At 36.9% G+C, this 18812-nt stretch overlaps 2 protein-coding genes and 1 pseudogene across 3 annotated transcripts; 2 read left to right on the top strand and 1 right to left on the bottom strand.

The window, feature by feature from the left end:
- Window positions 1-582: 582 nt before the first annotated feature.
- On the top strand, window positions 583-2808 carry LOC143550759 (heat shock 70 kDa protein-like; annotated as a pseudogene).
- A 3823-nt stretch (window positions 2809-6631) lies between these two features.
- Window positions 6632-12544, top strand: LOC143550785 (eukaryotic translation initiation factor-like). 2 transcript variants are annotated; one of them, XM_077041376.1, is made up of 9 exons: window positions 6632-7022; window positions 8427-8498; window positions 8588-8683; window positions 8794-8967; window positions 9046-9140; window positions 9221-9308; window positions 9388-9738; window positions 10487-10729; window positions 11400-12544. In XM_077041376.1, exons 1-9 carry the CDS (start codon window positions 6885-6887, stop codon window positions 12351-12353), a joined length of 2211 nt encoding a protein of 736 aa, XP_076897491.1. In that variant the 5' UTR covers window positions 6632-6884; the 3' UTR covers window positions 12354-12544. The 2 variants fall into 2 exon arrangements, with proteins under 2 accessions (XP_076897491.1, XP_076897490.1); XM_077041375.1 differs by having other exon boundaries at window positions 6632-7025; window positions 11400-12543.
- Window positions 12545-13485: 941 nt separating this feature from the next.
- LOC143550775 (UPF0481 protein At3g47200-like) lies at window positions 13486-14655 on the bottom strand. The gene has a single exon (XM_077041368.1). It carries the CDS (start codon window positions 14653-14655, stop codon window positions 13486-13488), a length of 1170 nt encoding a protein of 389 aa, XP_076897483.1.
- Window positions 14656-18812: the final 4157 nt, after the last annotated feature.

Here is an 18812-nt window from a genome sequence, read left to right as displayed (position 1 = left end):
CTTACTTTTTATAATATCCAGGTGTCTTGAGATGATTTTTGACATGTAACGTGACTTGGTTGGTTTAAAACCTAGTCAGATAATGACTATTAACTTGGCGGACCAACGATATTTAACGAGAACAGTTATAGGAAGAGTCGATTCTTATTTCATACACACACAAACTATTATAATAATAATATAAATCAACAACATGCGACAAGTTCTCATCCCCTCACCCCCCAAAAAAAAATAATAAAAAAATAAAAAAATTCGCCTGAATATCGTCTGGGGTGATGGTCCTCCAACTTGTAGCCCTCATCGCTCCTAATCCTCGCCCCATTACGCATAGCCTTATGACCAAAATGTTGACTTTAACAAGGTCAAAGGGCAATTTCGTCAACTCACTGATCTTTCCCGCCTCATCCAGAACAATCTCGTATCCTCGTACCCTTCCTCGTACTTCCTCGAACATTCACCCTACCTTAAATGTCATCTATATGTAAATCCTAAAACCCACCCATCAATCAAAAACATCAATTCCAGTCAGTAACTAATAGTGTAATATTATACAACAAACCCACTAGTTTAAAGCTTTAAAACATGTAAACCAAACAAGACAAAGTAATAGGTATCGACCTCGGCACAACATACCGTTGTGTCGGGGTCTGGCAAAACGACCGAGTCGAGATCATTCCAAATGATCAAGGCAACCGAACCACACCATCCTATGTCGCGTTCACCGACACCGAAAGGTTAATCAGTGACGCCGCAAAAAACCAAGTGGCAATGAACCCCCAAAACACGATGTTCGACGCCAACGATTAAATCGGGAGGCGGTTTTCGGACCCGTCGGTTCAAAGCGACATGAAACTATGGCCGTTTAAAGTCGTGGCAGGTCCGAGCGATAAGCCAATGATCGTAGTTAATTATAAAGGCGAAACGAAACAATTCGCACCCGAAGGGGTTTCGTCTATGGTGTTAGTGAAAATGAAAGAGATAGCCGAGGCGTTTTTGGGGCAAACGGTTAAAAACACGGTTGTGACGGTCCCTGCTTATTTTAACGATTCTCAGAGACAGGCCATGAAAGACGGGGGAGCGATTTCGGAGTTGAATGTGTTGAGGATTATTAATGAGCCGACCGCGGCCGCGATTGCGTACGGGTTGGATAAGAAATCGGCCCGAAAAGGCGAACAAATGTTTTGATATTCGATTTGGGGGGCGGGACGTTCGACGTGTCGGTTTTGACGATCGAGGAAGGGATGTTCGAGGTGAAATCGACGGCGGGTGATACGCATTTAGGCGGGGAGGATTTTGATAACCGGTTGGTGAATCATTTCGTGACGGAGTTTAGACGAAAACATAAAAAAGATATTAGTGGGAACGCGCGGTCTTTAAGAAGGTTAAGGACCGCGTTTGTCCGCTTCGTCACAGACCACTATAGAAGTCGATTCTTTATTTGAAGGAATCGACTTCTATGCCACAATTACTCGAGCGAGGTTCGAGGAATTGTGTATGGATCTGTTTAAGAAGTGCATGGATCCGGTCGAAAAATGCTTAAAAGACGCGAAAATGGATAAGGGTTCGGTTCACGAGGTGGTTTTAGTCGGCGGGTCGACACGAATCCCGAAAGTTCAGCAGCTTTTGATTGATTACTTTACGCTGTGTTCCTGAGTTCATTTAAGAAAAGAAAGGCAAGGAAAAGAAAATTTTCTCTTCTTATCTTTTCATTTGGGATCTCCTCTTTCTCTTCAACTTATTTTTCTTCCTAATCTTTCCAATTTGGAAAGATACAAATTCTTTTCTTTTACTCATCATTTTCTCTCCCCTCCCCTCCTTTTCTCTCTTTAAATGAAACTCGATAACACCTCTTTTAAATTTTCCTTTCTTAAATGAAACTCGAGAACACAACATATTTTTTCCATCTCTCATTTTCCTTTCCTTTCCTCAGTTAAATGAAACTCGGGAACACAGTGTTAATGGGAAAGAGCTTTGTAAGAGTATAAACCTTGACGAGGCGGTGGTGTATAGGGCCGCGGTCCAGGCGGCGATTTTGACTGGGGAAGGGGACCAGAAGGTCCGGACCTTCTGCTCATGGATGTCACACCGGTGAGTCTCGGTCTGGAGACTGCTGGCGGTGTGATGACTGTTTTAATCCCGAGGAACACGACAATCCCGACGAAAAAGGAACAAATTTTTTCGGCGTATTCGGATAACCAACCGGGGGTTTTGATTCAAGTGTATGAAGGAGAGCGAGCGAGAACGAAAGATAATAACCTCCTCGGGAAATTCGAGCTGACGGGTATCCCACCAGCTCCCCGAGGGGTCCCACAAATTAATGTCACGTTCGATATGGACGCGTACGGGATATTAAATGTGTATGCGGAGGATAGGACCGCGGGTGTTAAGAATTAAATCACGATAACGAACGATAAGGGGCGGTTAAGTAAAGAGGAAATCGAGCGATTAGTGCAAGAAGCCGAAAAGTATAAGGCGGAGGATGAAGAGATTAAAGAAAAGGTAGAGGCGAGGAATGCGCTAGAGAATTACGCGTATAGTATGAGGAATACGATAAAAGACGAGAAGTTATCCGCGGAGGATAAACGGGTTATTGAGGAGGCCGTGGACGGCGGTTTGGAGTGGTTGGAGAAGAATCAGTTGGCGGAAGTGGATGAGTTGGAGGATAAGTTGAAGGAGTTGGAAGGTGTGTGCAATCCCATTATTGCTAAGATGTATCAAGGCAACGGTGGCGGTGGCGGTGGCGGTGATGTACCGATGGGTAAAGGTGGCGGCGGTGGCGCTGGGCCAAAGATTGAGGAGGTTGATTAAGTATGATGATATATATGTGGAAAGTTTAAAGATGTGTAATGTGTTTGATTGTTACAGTTTAGTAGTTGATAGTAGTTTCTTTTGTGTGTTGTGTAATGTAATAATGTAGTAGGTTTTGGATGGTGTAATTTATGCAATGTTATGAATGTTATTATGTGCACAAGTTATTGTTTATCTAATGTTAAATTAATAAATTCACTCTTATAGTTAAGAGTTAGATGTGCAAATGTTATCTTGTATCTGTACTGGTATCGAATCGGATGTTGTCGGTATCAATTATATACCGACTCTTAGTTTAGGGATCCATACGGTATTGGTATAGTTCGCTATCAATATTTTACTGAATTTTATCTTTGATACTGTATCGAGTATTTTCGACACTGATACGGATTTTCACTACCGGTATTCGTACTACGCCTGAACTTTTGTCTTCGATACCCATTCATAAAATTATTAATATTTGTATACTTTGGTTTTTCAAAGTTCAAATATATATGAAACATGGTAGCTACTAGCTAGTGTTTCTTAAAGAACTTGAAAGTTTAAAGCTTTTATCAACAAAAGTTATATATATATATGTATTAGCTAACATGGACAACTTGATATATGATGACAAAAGAATGACAAAGAACAACTTATTAATGGAAACATAATTAGGTTCTCAACTGTTATTAAATATTTGTTGCAATTAATTTGATTAAAGTTTTATAGAATTATATAGTTTAAAGAATTGAAACATGTTAGGTATTTTAGAAAGTGGGTTTATGATGTGGATGGACATGATTTAAAATAGCAAAGAAGATCTAAGTTGCAGTATATGCTTATTAGAAATATATTTTAATTTTTATATATACTAATATACGTTGATTTAGTGATATCAATATGTGTAAAATGTTGTCTTTTGAGATTGACAGGTTCAAGTCCCGTGATGAACAAATAATATTGGATTAAAGCAGTTGAAAAAGATAATAATTGAAAGTATTTATTCAAAACAAACACAAGTAAACTAAATAAAATTAAATATTTATAAACATCTTATATATATTAATAAAAATCTTACATCGTTGAACCCAGCTCGTCGTTTTCATTGCTTGTCGTTTTTATTGCTGCAACTCGATTCATAGGATTGCACGAAATTAGGGTTTGTATCGTGTTTGGGGGTCCAAGGGATTGGGATTATGTTAAGTGAAAATAAGTATTATAATAATGAAAAAGTGAAAAGACATGTTTGCCCCCGATTTAACGATTATATTTAACGTAGTTAGTGATTTGGATGTAATTGACATGAATTGGAAAACGTGGAGGGTACCTATGCAAAAAATAAAATTTTTAGACTAAATTCGCATTATTTGTCAAACCATAAGAACGTAAATGACACTTTACTCTAAATTTGTGGATCAAAGCTACATATTTACAAAGTTCAATGTTAACCTTGTACTTTATGGTGAGTAGTGCAACATCATGGATTCAACTAATCAATTAGTACACCTCAATAAGTAAACATGTTACAAAGTGAGACAAATATCTAATTAAAAATCTAAAAAATGAGAGAGAAACTAAATAAAGTGAGATATTTTTATGGGCATGTTTTCCATATTTAAGTAAGACACAAACATGTTTTTTATTAAGTGGTATTACTTTGTTCTACTTAGGTCAGTGTATGGCCCAGTTTGGCTAAATATATGGCTAGAACAATTACAATAGTTTAGAAAAAATGTCAAGCCAATAATGTTAAGACTGATAATTTTAACTTATGTGAGAATTAGTGAAATAATAAGAAATGGAATGTTTATACTATTTGAACAAAAAAATATTAGAATAAAAAGAATGAAAACTCAAATCTAGCTTTGGGCAACACATTTTATAATTTTTTTCAGGGCTACAAACGCATTAAACTCATCTAGAAAATACATATATAGTTTATATCATGTTATGTTATTACTATTCATGATTGTAACGGGTTGGCCGAATCATGAACAAGGTGCACTCCTATTTTAGTAGGTCACAACTCTAAAACATCATAACTATGTTGCAGTTCTAGAAAAATGTAAAGTATACGCACCTCAATACATTATCGTAAGCTTCCTCAACTAGTCAACCATACGGCGTAGACTGAACCATACATCCATGATAAAATGATCTTAATCCAACCTACTTTCTCGATTAGAATTTATAATTGTTTAACCAATTTATAATAGTTCAATGCATAATAGTGTTCTCAAAGTATCTTAATTCTATGTATCCTACACATTTCATGATATTCTTCATCCCATACAAAGGAACAACATACACATATAAAAACAGGATCCAAAGTACACTTTCAAAACGATAAGGTGTAAACCCAATACTTTAAGGAAAAACAGAAACATTATACGGTGAATCCATTTAATCCCAACGTCTTTGATTAATTCACGTACCTAATATGACTTTATACTTACACTTTTCTTGTATAACCTTTAATATTCAGTATTTTTAGAGAACTGAATATAACATTATGAATACTTAATACGAGCCCATCTTTTATAAAACTTACATCAAAACACAGACAAACTTATAAAAACACAAAACAATATTCGTTAAAAGTCCTAAGGAACAAGAAAATTACCATTTGCACCCTTCAAGTTACAAGAAAATTCAAAAAAGGAACAAACTTTAACTATAAAAAGAAGTATAAAATCTAGAATTATGATTCTCATCAACACACCAACTTATTACATGGTAGTGTTGTTTATTTTACTCAATACAATTATGCATATATATTGTTAATGTGACACTCAAACACATGTAATCGTATCTATGTATGTATGTATGTATTTATTTGATGCGTTATTTGAATTAGAATGGGTATTAAACTATTTATATATGTTAAAAGCAATGTTTTTATAACCGGATCGAATAACGAACCGGTCGCGGAACCGGTTCCCCGGTGCAACCGGTCAGACCGATCGAACGGATTTGGCTTATACTAGAAAAACAAATTTTTCAAAAAAAAATATATATTTAATAGAAAAAACTGGTTCAACTGGTCCGGTTTTCTGGTCGAACCGGTGCACAGGTTCAAACCTCCGGTTTTTTGGGAACCGAGCTAGCAACATAGAACGGACCGGTCGATGGACCGATTCCTGGTCGGACCGGGCGGTCCGGTCCGCTCCCAACAACATTGGTTAAAAGTCCTAAGAATAGGGATGAGCAACATAACCATCATAACCGTTAACCGAACCATAACCGAATCAATTTTAACCGGTAACCGACATAACCGATGGGTCGGTTAAATGAATTTTTGAAAACCGCAAAACATGGGTCGATTTTGGTTAAAAGTAATTCCAAACCCGTCATAACTAAACCGACCCATTTATTTAACTAAAATTATGTTTGGGATTAACTTCACCAAACATATTGTCGACTTATATTATTTTGATGTTTCGGTTCAACGCTTGTTATTGAATTTACTTGAATTTCATTGTTAGATTATATATTGACATTTTTTTTTGAATATTTTCTATTGTTATTATGAATTATGTATCATGTAATGTAGTTTTTTTAATATTGCTAAACTCTTAGGCCCAATTACGTTGTTTTAGTTACGGTTAACTAACTCGCTATAACCTTCAAAACTGATTAACCAAAACCGCTATAACAGACCAGTTATGATTATCGTTATCCACTAATCGACACATCAGTTATGGCTACGGGTTTGGCCACACCCTAACTTAGATCATACAAATTCTTGTATAATTACAATTTGCACCCTCCAAGAAACAAAAACTTACAAAAAGCACCAAACTTTAACTAGAAAATCATATAAACAAAATCCAGAATCATCATCAATTCATCATCCTCATCACCACACCAACAACTTAAAAGGGTTTCTTTCTTTTCTCTCTCTTTCATAATAATATTATTCATTCATTCATTCATTCATTCACTTCCTCCAGCAAACCCTATCAATCAAGATTTAATAATAATAATAATAATAAATCTTGAATCTTTTTTGCACAAATCAACCAATCTCCCAATAATCTTTGTGGGTTTTGTTGGATTCAATCAAACAATCAAAGGGTATAAAGAATCAAGGTATGCAGCAAGCTGATCAGACAGTGTTGAGCTTAAGACCAGGTGGTGGGACCCGCGGAAGAACTACTACTACTGCTACTTCATTTGCTTTTGGTGGTTCTTCTGATCTTCGTCCACATGCTGGTGGTTCAGTCATCAAGGTTGTTAATTTATTCAGACCCTTATTGGATCTTGTTGATTTGATTCAAGATTTAGTTTTGATGGTGATTTGGGATATTAGGGTAGTGAAAAAAGGGATCTTTTTGATTCAAGATTTGATTTTTTTTTTAGTGTTTTGAGCTTCTGTATGTTATGTATTGTATGCTGCCAATTTAGTTTTTTTTTTAATTATTATTATTATTATTAGTATTATTATTTATGTAGTTTAGCATTCTTAGGTCTGGTTCTTTAATTACATATGAACATCATATGTGTTTGTTTCTAGCTGAATTTTATAACATCTAGTTGCATATGTTTAATCTTTGATGTTGATTCAAGGTTTAGTTTTGATGTTAGTTTGTGATATTAGGGTAGTGAAAAAAGGGATCTGGATGTGAGTGTTTTTTATTCAAGTTTTGAGTTTTTGTATGTTATGGATTGTATTTTGTTAATTTAGTTTTTTTGTAAGTATTTTTTTTTAAATTTTAATTATTATTATTATTATTATTATTATTATTATTATTATTATTATTAGTTGTAGTATTTGAGTATGATTTGATTTGGGAAGTTGATGTTTTTGAAGACACATTTAATCATTTATGTAGTTTAGCATTCTTAGTTTTGGCCCTTTAATTTCATATATGCTTGTATTTGGCTGAATTTTATCTCATCTAGTTGCATATGTTTTGATCTTTGATATTGGTTCAAGATTAAGTTTTGATGTTGGTTTGTGATGTTAGGGTAGTGAAAAATGGGATCTGGTTTTAATCTTTTTTATTCAAGATTTGATTTGTTAGTGTGTTTTGAGTTTTTGTATGTTATGGGTTGTATTTTGCTAATTTAGTTATTTTTTAAGCTCTTTTTTTCTTAATTATTATTATTGTTATTATTATTTGAGTATGATTTAATTGGGAAGTTGGTGTTGTTGAAGGAACACTTATGCAGTTTAGCATTCTTAGTTTTGGTTCTTTAATTTCATATATGCTTGTATATAGCTGAATTTTGTCTCATCTAGTTACATATGTTTTGATCTTTAGTATTGATTCAAGATTTAGTTTTGATGTTGATTTATGATATTAGCGTTGAGACAAAAGGGATCTGGATGTAAGTGTTTTTGATCAAAGATTGGATTTTTAATAATGTTTTAAGTTTCTTTATTTTGTCTAGTGTATGTTGCTAATAAGTTTATATGATTTTGTTTGAAGGTAATACTTATACCTGCTCTAGTGCTATGTGATTATGATATTAGATATTTAGATGATTGAATGTATGCTAGTTTAGAGTTAGCGAGCTATAATGTGGGATACTTTCCCAGTAAAAGTTATGATATTATTTATATGGATCACTTTTATGGGAAAAAAATAATTCGGGATTTCAATAATTAATTTCATTGATTTTTTTTACAGAACAATGATTCTCGATTCGAGCTTCGTGAGCGCGTTCGTTACACCAGAGACCAACTGTTGCAACTTAGGGAGGTATTTAAATTCAAGCCCTCTTTTGTGTTCTAATTGTTTAAATAATAATTTAACAAAGGGCTTGTCGCATTAATTATTTTCTTTTATAGGTTGTAGATATCCCTGAGGCGATTCTTAAAGTCAAACAAGAAGTTGAAACTGAGTTTTTCGGTGAAGCCCAAAACTGGACCAGATCTGAAGGAAACGTATGCACTCAACTTTCGTATCACCTTTATTACTTCTATATTATTATTATTATTATTATTATTATTTGCCAAACTTTTTATTATATATGGTAAACATGTTATTATTGCAGGCGCCAATTCAGTCTCAGGCGCGCTACTCTGAGCCGGACAACCGGGACTGGCGGGGACGGGCTCCACCGTCAACGGACGAGCTGTCTTGGGATGGCGGGCGGGAAAACCGAGACTTTAACCGCCAAGAACCAAATTCACAATTTGGTAGAACACAAGCCTCATCTAACCAAGGGGTCAGTTTAGCAACATGTATTTCTTTTTTTTAAGTCTTATAATTGTTGATAATTTATTTTTATATAATTTTGAAACAGGGCTCTGCTCCCGCTCTTATCAAAGCCGAGGTCCCATGGTCGGTTCGAAGGGGGGCTCTATCTGAAAAAGACCGTGTTTTAAAGACCGTAAAAGGGTAAATTAGTAATCTTTTTTTTAATATGAATATTAGCGTTAAAGATTTGAAATTTACGATTGACCCTTTTTGACTTTTAGTATTCTGAACAAGTTGACCCCAGAAAAGTTTGACCTTCTCAAGGGTCAACTCATTGACTCGGGGATCACAACAGCTGATATACTTAAGGTATGCGTATACTTTAAATGTTTTACTTCAACTGATAATTTAAATATATTATTTACATGTATACTTTTTTGCAATTTAGGGGGTTATTTCTTTAATATTTGACAAAGCGGTTCTTGAGCCAACATTTTGCCCGATGTATGCTCAACTGTGTTCGGATCTCAACACAAAGCTTCCCCCGTTTCCATCTGATGAACCCGATGGAAAGGAGATCACGTTTAAACGTGTATTGTTAAATAACTGTCAAGAAGATTTTGAAGGTGCTGACAAATTAAGGGCAGAAATAAGGCAAATGACCGCTCCCGAACAAGAAGCCGAACGTAGAGATAAAGAACGGTTAATTAAGCTGCGTACTATCGGAAATATACGTTTAATCGGTGAGCTTTTGAAGCAGAAAATGGTCCCTGAAAAGATCGTTCATCACATCGTCCAGGTTTGTTTTATTATCTTGTTATTCGGAATAGGGGTGTACGTGGTGCAGTTCGGTGTGGCTTACAGCTAAAACCAAACCGAAAACCAAATCTTCGGTTTTTGGAGTTTTTGAAACTGTTTGGTTTCGGTTTTTGCCATTTGAGCTTGAAAATTTTAGGCCGAAAAAAAAGTTGGCAAAAAAATAATAAATTTAGGCATAAATATTTTGTTAATCGTAAAATAATAAACTATTATATATTTGACCAAAAATATTTGAGTTACATATTTATTAAATTCTTATAAATTACTTAATATAAAATATAATAAAGCAAAATATTAGGAATTCGGTTCGGTTCGGTTTTTTTGGTATTTATTATATTCAAAACCAAAACCGAACCGTTAGTTCGGTTTTTACAAAAACATAAAACCAAACCATCGGTTTTTTTGGTTTGGATTTTTCGGTTATTTCGGTTTCTTGCACGCCCCTAATTCGGAATGTAGATAAAAACAATTCTCAGCAAGATATTCGGAAAATACATTATTTGAATACAATTCGGTTTTCAATAAAATATATATTGGAATGTAGAAAAAAAATTTAAACACAACTGCGTATATAACATTTTTAAAATTTAAAAAAAAAATGAAAAATAGATAGGTTAAAGGCGTACGCTTTTTACTAGTAGTCTCGCAAAAGCTACACTTTTTACTATTGATAAAATTATGTTTAAATTATTGTCGTTCGTTAATGCGATAAATTGTTGATCTTGTAGGAACTTTTGGGACCGGATAATAAAGATTGTCCCGAGGAGGAAAACGTTGAGGCGATTTGCCAGTTTTTTAATACAATTGGTAAACAACTTGACGAGAGCCCGAAATCTAGGCGGATTAATGATCTTTATTTTAGCCGACTAAAGGAGTTGGTATCCAACCAAAAGTTGGCACCGCGCTTTAGGTTTATGGTTCGTGATGTTATTGAGCTTAGATCAAATAAATGGATTCCGAGGCGGGAAGAGGTAGTTTATTTGTTTTCTTCATTTTATTATCTTTTAGTTGGTTAGATGTTAATGAACGTAAGTGAACGAAAATAAACTATTTCTAAATCACGAACATTAATGAATGTTCTCAAACATAATTGAACGGGCGAGACTTCGAGAGATGTGTAATGTGTTTATATTTGCTCGTTTAGCTAAATAAACAGCCTTTTTTGTTCAAGTTCGTTTGTTTATTAAATAAACGAACTTCCTGTCAAATGGTTCAAGAGCGTTCGGTTTGTCTACAGGACTAACAGGTAGTGTTTGTTTATTTGTTGAATAAACGAACGAACTTCCAACCCGACACGAATTGGAACTCGGAAATTGTGTCAGACGTATGAACCCAAACACGTTGCAGGTTGACATGAACGCTACCTGGTTAACCCGATTTTTTTATATATATTTTCATTTTTTCGCATTTTAATTATTTGAAAGTACACTTTTAAACAAAAAAGTTACAAATATATACATTTTAAAATTTTAATTATCAAGATTTATGTCAATTTCCTTTTAAGTTCAAAATTTTGCCATAAAATACATTAAAAATAAAGTAAAAAAAACTGGGTTAAACAGGTCAACCTGAACCTGTCAAGTTGACTTGAATCTGACCCGTTCTATGTTTGATCCTCTTTTGTAATTTTTTAATGTACAGGTAAAAGCAAAGACGATTACAGAGATCCACACCGAAGCCGAAAAGAACATGGGCCTTCGTGCGGGGTCCACCGCAAGCATAAGAAACAGTCGCGCTTTATCTTCTGGACAAGGTAATTTAGGCCCTAATTTCAACCGCCCCGGTGCTGGTGGCATGATGCCTGGCATGCCCGGGACCCGCATGATGCCCGGTACGCCCACATTAGATGACGACAACTGGGAGGTCCCAAGATCCCGCAACATGCCACGTGGCGTTCAACAACCGTTACCGAACAAGTCCCCGTCACCGAGCCAAAGATTTCTCCCTCAGGGTAGTGGCGGTTATATTGGCGGCAAACCAAGTGCTTTACTTGGCGCTGGCGGACCCGTTAGTTCTCCCTTGGCATCTCCGGTTAAACCCGTTTCAACACCGTCACAACTGCCACCCGCTGTGTCTTCCAAGGCGAAAAATCCCGATGAACTTAAACGAAAAACGGTTTCTTTACTCGAGGAATATTTTAGTGTTCGTATGCTTGACGAAGCGTTACAATGTTTAGAGGAATTAAAGGCACCCGAGTGCCACTCCGAGTTCGTCAAAGAAGCGGTTTCACTCGCGTTGGAAAAAAGCCCACCGCACGTCGAGCCATTGGCTAAGCTTCTGGACTACCTGGCGACAAAACGGGTTTTGACTCGAGCCAACTTGGTAACCGGGTGCACCGCCTACGGTGCATTGTTAGACGATATCGCGATCGATTTACCAAAAGCACCGAGCAACTTCGGTGAGATTCTCGGGCATTTGGTGTTGTTGGGCCGGTTGGATTTCAAGGTGGTGTATGATGTGTTGAAGACAGTGGAGGACGATTATTATCGGAAAGCGGTATTTGCGGGTGTTAAACGAGTCGTCGGGTCGTGCCCGTTTGGGAAGGAGGTGTTGGAGGCGCAAGCGGGCGATGTCGGGTTGTGTGAAGGGGTTTGAAGACAAGAGGTGAGAGTGTATAATCTTGTTTTTGTGGAGGTTTGAAAGAGCATGAATTTTGTTTTGTTTTATGATTACATTTTTAGTTTTGTAACTTTGGGAGTAATATTTGATTATTGTTGAGACTTGACAAGTTCATAAAAGCAAACTGTTTGTATTTTATTAAAATCTCATTGGGTTTTTTGTACATGTATGTTTTTCGGCTTGAATTGGTTTTGAGCTAACACCGAACTAAAAACCGAAACTTTGGGTTTTTAAAAAATGTTTGGTGTTTTGGTTTCGCTTTCGTTATTTAATCTTGAAAATTTTTGAGGGAAAAAAAGGACTCAAAATAATGAATTTGGGTCTAAACTTTTGTTAGTTAGTTAATAACTTATGGACTCTTATAAATTAATTTATATAAAAAATATTTTATTAACTCTTATAAATATTATACATTTAAGTTGAAATGTTTAGCATATTTTATTAACTCTTATAATTAATTTAAATAAAAAAATAAAAAAATAAAAATTTATAAATCCGTTTAGGGTTCGGTTTTTGTTACATGTAATATCAAAACCACCGAACCTTATGTTCATTTTATAGAAACATAAGACCCAGTTTTTCGGTTTTAGGCGCACTACAGGATCAGTGTTGAATAATATTTAGGAACACATGATTGTTTGGATTCTCTTAAAAAAACACCAAAATTTAAAATAAAAAAACCAATAAATCTAGTTGAACTCATAGTTTACATTCACAAGTTTTTACCTTGACAAGTTTTATGCAATTAAGTAGCAAAGAAAGTAGCAACATTTTAAAACAAGACAGCTATTGTTAGGAATCTACAAGACCAAAATCAAAATAGCATCATTGTAAGTAAGCATCCATCCAAATACACAACAAACCAGGATGAAACCGAGAATCATTCAACTGAAAATGTACAACAAAAACAACCGGTTAGTGTGCGCAAAAGCAAGTCTGAATGTGGATAAAACAAGTAGGTTGCACAACATCAAATACATGTGTGGCAAAGCCATATAAGATGATTTCTATTCAAGTTTCACTTAAAATTAAGATTACTAATGACTCACAAAATAAACCAAAATCATATTAAATTAAAAGCAAACAACGAAAGAAAAGAAGATAAAACTTACAGTCCAAATACACCCATCCAGCTACTGCGATACTTGTTCAGCTTTTTCCATTGTTCTTCATACACGGACTTGACATCTGATCTATCGATTTTCTTGATCATTTCGACAACTCGTTCATTTGTACATAGAAAGTTAACAAGGACGTATGACGCTTTTAAAATAGCAACATCTTCATAGGTATTCATTAGCATGCTCATTGCATGAACATACGATGTAATATACTTCTTGTCAGCTTTATTATATGCGTCCTCATATGCAATTAAATTACTCAAAACCGACTCGGTGTAATTATTAACGCACAATTTGGGCATTTCAAGAGTAGGCTTATTAATCCAAAACCCAAAATAAGGTAACTTCACTTCCATGCTCATCACCCATTTCGTATCGTTATTAGGTTTAAAGATCAACCCTTCCTTGCCTAGAGCTGCAGCTGATTCGATTCTCGAACTTGGTGATGTAATGGCAATGCTATCATCAACTTGAGGCATGTAACATTGATGTATAAGGCCAAGTATATGCTCGGGATACATCGTAGTACTACTCTTGATCTTTATATTTGCACGAACGAAGTTGTGCGTATACAGAATTGGCCAGAAAAGTTCAACAAGGGATGCGTCTGGCATAAATTTCAATACGGTGCATTGAAATATATCATCAAGAACAAAGAACGGGATTTGATTCTCTACCAACAACAAATCACGCATTATTGTTTTGTGTATCTTCAATCTTTGAAATAACACTCTCTTTCCACGTTCCCCGAGCATGAGCATGAGCATGAACTCGAGTATGTAACAAGCATCCATAACCATGATATCCACAAGATCAGCATCATCGATAGAATCTAAAGGGTTCGGGTTCCTTGCACATGCATAGCATTCCCTGATTTTGATCAATGAAGCATTCACCTTACGCATACAGGAGTCCACTATATCCTCTTTTGGGGCATCGATGCGACTCAGCAGACTATGCAAATTAGCCTTTTTCCACCCTGCAGCTTCTTGCACACACTCGTGTTTTACATGCAGTGGTCCAATAGCGATGACCTCAGGTGTGAAAGAACTTGGGCTTTGATCGTATATCCAACAAGGTACCGAGAAACACAATGGAGAATATTTCATAGTATCATCAGGAACTTCTTCCACTGTTTTTACAGCCTCTGCAATCATGACTGAACCGAGTTAGACCGAATGCATGTATGTATGTTTGAATAAATCCAACAAACAAACAAGTGTATGATTTTAACAAGTTTAGGTTTTACAATCATCCGAATCTTTTTATTAATATAAAAAACAATTCAACTGCTATTAGGGGTGTGCAAGAAACCGTAAAAACCGACCCGAAACCGAAAAATCCAAACCGAAAAAACCGAACTGAAACAAAAACCAACGGTTTGGTTTTGGTTTTGGTTTAAATTTTTGTTATTTTATATTATATATTAACTAATTTATTAGAATTTAATAAATATGTAACTTCAATATTTTGATCAAATGTATATTAGTCTTTTATTTTACAATTAACAAAATTATTCATACCTAAATTAATTATGTTTTGCCACCTTTTTTTTCAGCCTAAAATTTTGAAGCTCAAATGGCAAAAACCGAAAAAGCCGAAACCTAACCGAATCCAAAACGAAAACCTAAACCGAAAAAACCGAAACCGGTCGGTTTCAAAAATCCAAAAACCGATGTTTTGGTTTTTGGTTTGATTTTAGCCAAAAACCACACCGAACCACACCACACGCACCCCTATCTGCTATACTAGCTATATGAATTTATTTAACATTTGCAATATATAAACCACATAATAGGAAATTTTGGAGCAAACAAAAGAGTAGTAAACCAAACATGCACACTTACTTGTCTTTAGAGGCTTGCCTCTGTAAAAAAGACCTGTTACCACCATGACATATACAGATGAATGATATAAGTGCAAATTTGAAGAAAATTATTATTTACGATTAGTAGATTAAAAACGTGTAATACCTTAATATATATATAGGGCCAAGACAATCTTTGAATAATATACAAATATTTGCACAATCATAATCACTCATATATCTTCCTAGTATAGAATATATTTTAAAAGTTAATATATTCTATATTCACTTTTATATTATATATATTTGTATTTATTACAAATGTTTACTAAGTCTATATTGTGTTAGTACGGTTAATTTGCATTGGTTCGGTTTGGTTTTAGTTGTGAAACGGTTTGGTTCCGTTTGAAAGGCTGTGTACCCGCCAAGTTGACATGAAACAGCTTGGATCAATTTTGAGCTATCGCCAAACCAACAACCGAAACTTCGTGTTTTGATTTTAAAAAAGTATTTGGTGTTTTGGTTTCTCTTTTGTTATTTAATCTTGAATATTTTGACTTTTGAGAAAACAAATTTACCCAAAAAAATATTTTGATTTTTGTTCCGGTTGGGTTTTTACAGTGTTTTTTCGGTTTCAAGCGCACCATTGTATTATTCTTGAATAATATATGTAAGAACACATGAATGTTTGAAGTCTCTTTAAGAACACCAAAATTCTAAAATTAAAAAACCAATAAATCTAGTTGAACACATAGCTTATAACAATCAACTATTGTTAAGGGGTCTAACACATTGAATCAAATGTAATATAACAATCAATTGAGCTAAAAAGTTACAGTTACTACCATGGTAAAGTGGTTAAACAACTATTGTTAGGGATCTACAAGACCAAAAAAAAGCATCATTGTAAGTGAAGAGGTATGTACCCGCCTCAACACCGAGCGAGGCGGGTCAACCCACAAAATATAGACAAGAGGCTTGAAATCAAGACGTTATGAATGCACAAAGCCAAAACCTATGCGCATGGCGCATATAACATATGCTCACGCATTATGAAGGCACAAAGCCAAAACCTACGCGCATGGCGCATATAACATATGCTCACGCATATCACATGCTCAGGCATCACATATGCTCACGCGCATCACATGCTCACGCATATCACATCTGCGCGTGGCGCATCCGCGCGTGGCGCATATCACATGCTTGTGCATATCACATCTGCGTGTGAGAATAAAGAGAAGACCTCGCGCATCCTCAGGATAGGCGCGTATCACACATGCACATAATCAACCTCGTCCTTATCCAAATCAGGATTAGGGCAACCTTGATTGTGCACGTCAGACAACCTTCCAGAAGGTATCTTTTTAAGGAATAAGAATATGCTGATGTTGACAGCTGCCAATGAAAGGTGGACAACTCAGCAAAATCCATGTGCTACCACGTGATTATAACCAATGAAAAAGCACCAGGTGTCCCAAGGACACGTGGCGCAAAGCAATTGGAGGAGGCCAACAAGGCTGAGCCCAATCAGTGGAAACCCTAGCACTATAAATACCACATCAACTCCACAAGGAAGGGACATCCAATAACATCCAATTATACAGTATTCAGCTATATCAAGCAATACTCTCCAAATTTCCTTACTCTGATATTATTATCTTCTCCTACAAACACTTATTCTCACACCGGAGGGTTACCCCAAAGAGGACCCCTCTGTCCCTTTCTGAGGGGTAAGTTGACGGTGTTGTTCATTTTGTAGGTGGAAGAACCCAGATCCCAGAGAACCATCGGTGAAATAGCATAATCACACCCGAGGAAAGTAGATCGTCTACCAGTGAGTCGATCCACGCTTCTTCATTGGCGCCATCCGTGGGTAAAAACGGCAACAAGATCTCATCAGATCTCTAAAAAAAACAAATTTTCACCATGGTTTCTGGTGTTCGTAACGTCGATCAAGTTCTGGAGGATATTGAACGTGAGGATGTTAATGAGGGACAGCAGTTTTTGAGGGTGCCGCATGATTCTACGCGCACCACCAGTAACCGTCCCTTCATCACAACTCCTCACGGCCAGACTGAAACTCCTCCAGACGATCTCACGTTACAAAATCTTGCCGGCGCGAAACAAAAAGGACCAATGGGTCCAGAAGATGAAACAAATGACCCTAAAGAATGGCTCATAAACGAGCAACGGCGTCTAATGGACAAGTACAATGAGATGGTCAAATAGAAAAAGTTAGCCGACTTAACACAAAGGCTAGCGTTTGACAAGCAAGCCATTCAAGGAACGAAAAGGGCGCGCGCGCCGGAAGAGGGTCACTCTGTTCACACTGAACACGCTGAGTTTAGTGATGAAGAAGTGCACAGCGTCAGGAGGACGCGAGATACTCATGCAGGAGGCTCACAGCCCCGCGCGCAAATGAACATGGCGCCTGGAGCCAGAGCCGATCTGGATCTGCACGCACCGTACAGCCCACCAGTAAGAGGGCAAGTGGACGTAACCACACCGTACAGGCCAGCCATCTTAGTGAAACATTCAAAATTCACTGAGCGCATCGCGAAGGCCCCCATTCAGCACAAAACCAAGATGCCAAGTGGTTTGGGCAAATATGACGGCACAACAGATCCAGACGATTTCTTACAAGGTTTTTACAACACTGGAAACCTAGAAAGCTGGACGATGCCAACATGGTGTCACATGTTTGCTCGCTGCCTCACGGGCGCGGCGCGTGTCTGGTTCGAAAGCTTGCCAACTGGGCAAATCGATGGGTTCGAGGAACTATTGGAAAAGTTCCAAGCTCACTTCGTACAACAGCGCAGACACACGCGCGACCCTGATGACATCATGCATTGCGTGCGCAGGAATGATGAAACGATTGAAGACTACATCACTCGTTTCAATCAGGAGTCTCTGGCAATTGGAGGTATCACTGAGCAACTATTGCGCGTGGCCTTTATACAAGGCGCGCGCAGTGATCAACTCCGCCGAGCTCTCGTGAGCAGAGATGGCATGCCCACCACTTGGGCCAAGCTAATGGAAGCATCGCGAGTCTTCGCGAGAAATGAAAAACAGATTGCCCAAGATAGAGCGAGAGAAAGAGGGCATCAAGCAGAGGCCCCGCGCGGCAACGAAAGAAGGGGCAAACAGAACACTGTATGGTCCAGGTTGCAACCAACCAGTTTTTCTCCCGCAGAAAAACAGGCGCAACCAAGCTCACCCCAGCCCCAAAAAGACGTCCGTAATCGCGGGGAGGGTGACAAAAGGGAAGGCGGCAGAGATCCTAACAGACCTCTGCCAAGAATATGGACTCCCCTCACTAAAACACCTTCACAAGTGTTGAGCACTGAGAATGTTCAGTTCAAAACCCCCAAGCCACTACACTACAAGGGACCATCAAACAGTGGCAAGTACTGTGAGTTTCACAAGTCCACAGGACACAACACTGATGCATGCCATCACTTGAAGGATGCAATTGAAAAAGATGTGAAATCAGGCAAGCTGGCT

Source organism: Bidens hawaiensis, unplaced genomic scaffold, assembly GCF_021521415.1.
Source record: "Bidens hawaiensis isolate Kalapana, Puna unplaced genomic scaffold, B.hawaiensis_p1.1 tig00016188_1, whole genome shotgun sequence".
NCBI classification, from domain to species: Eukaryota; Viridiplantae; Streptophyta; class Magnoliopsida; order Asterales; family Asteraceae; genus Bidens; species Bidens hawaiensis.
The sequence above is the reverse complement of the archived record's forward strand: the minus strand, read 5'-3'. Positions and strand labels throughout refer to the sequence as shown.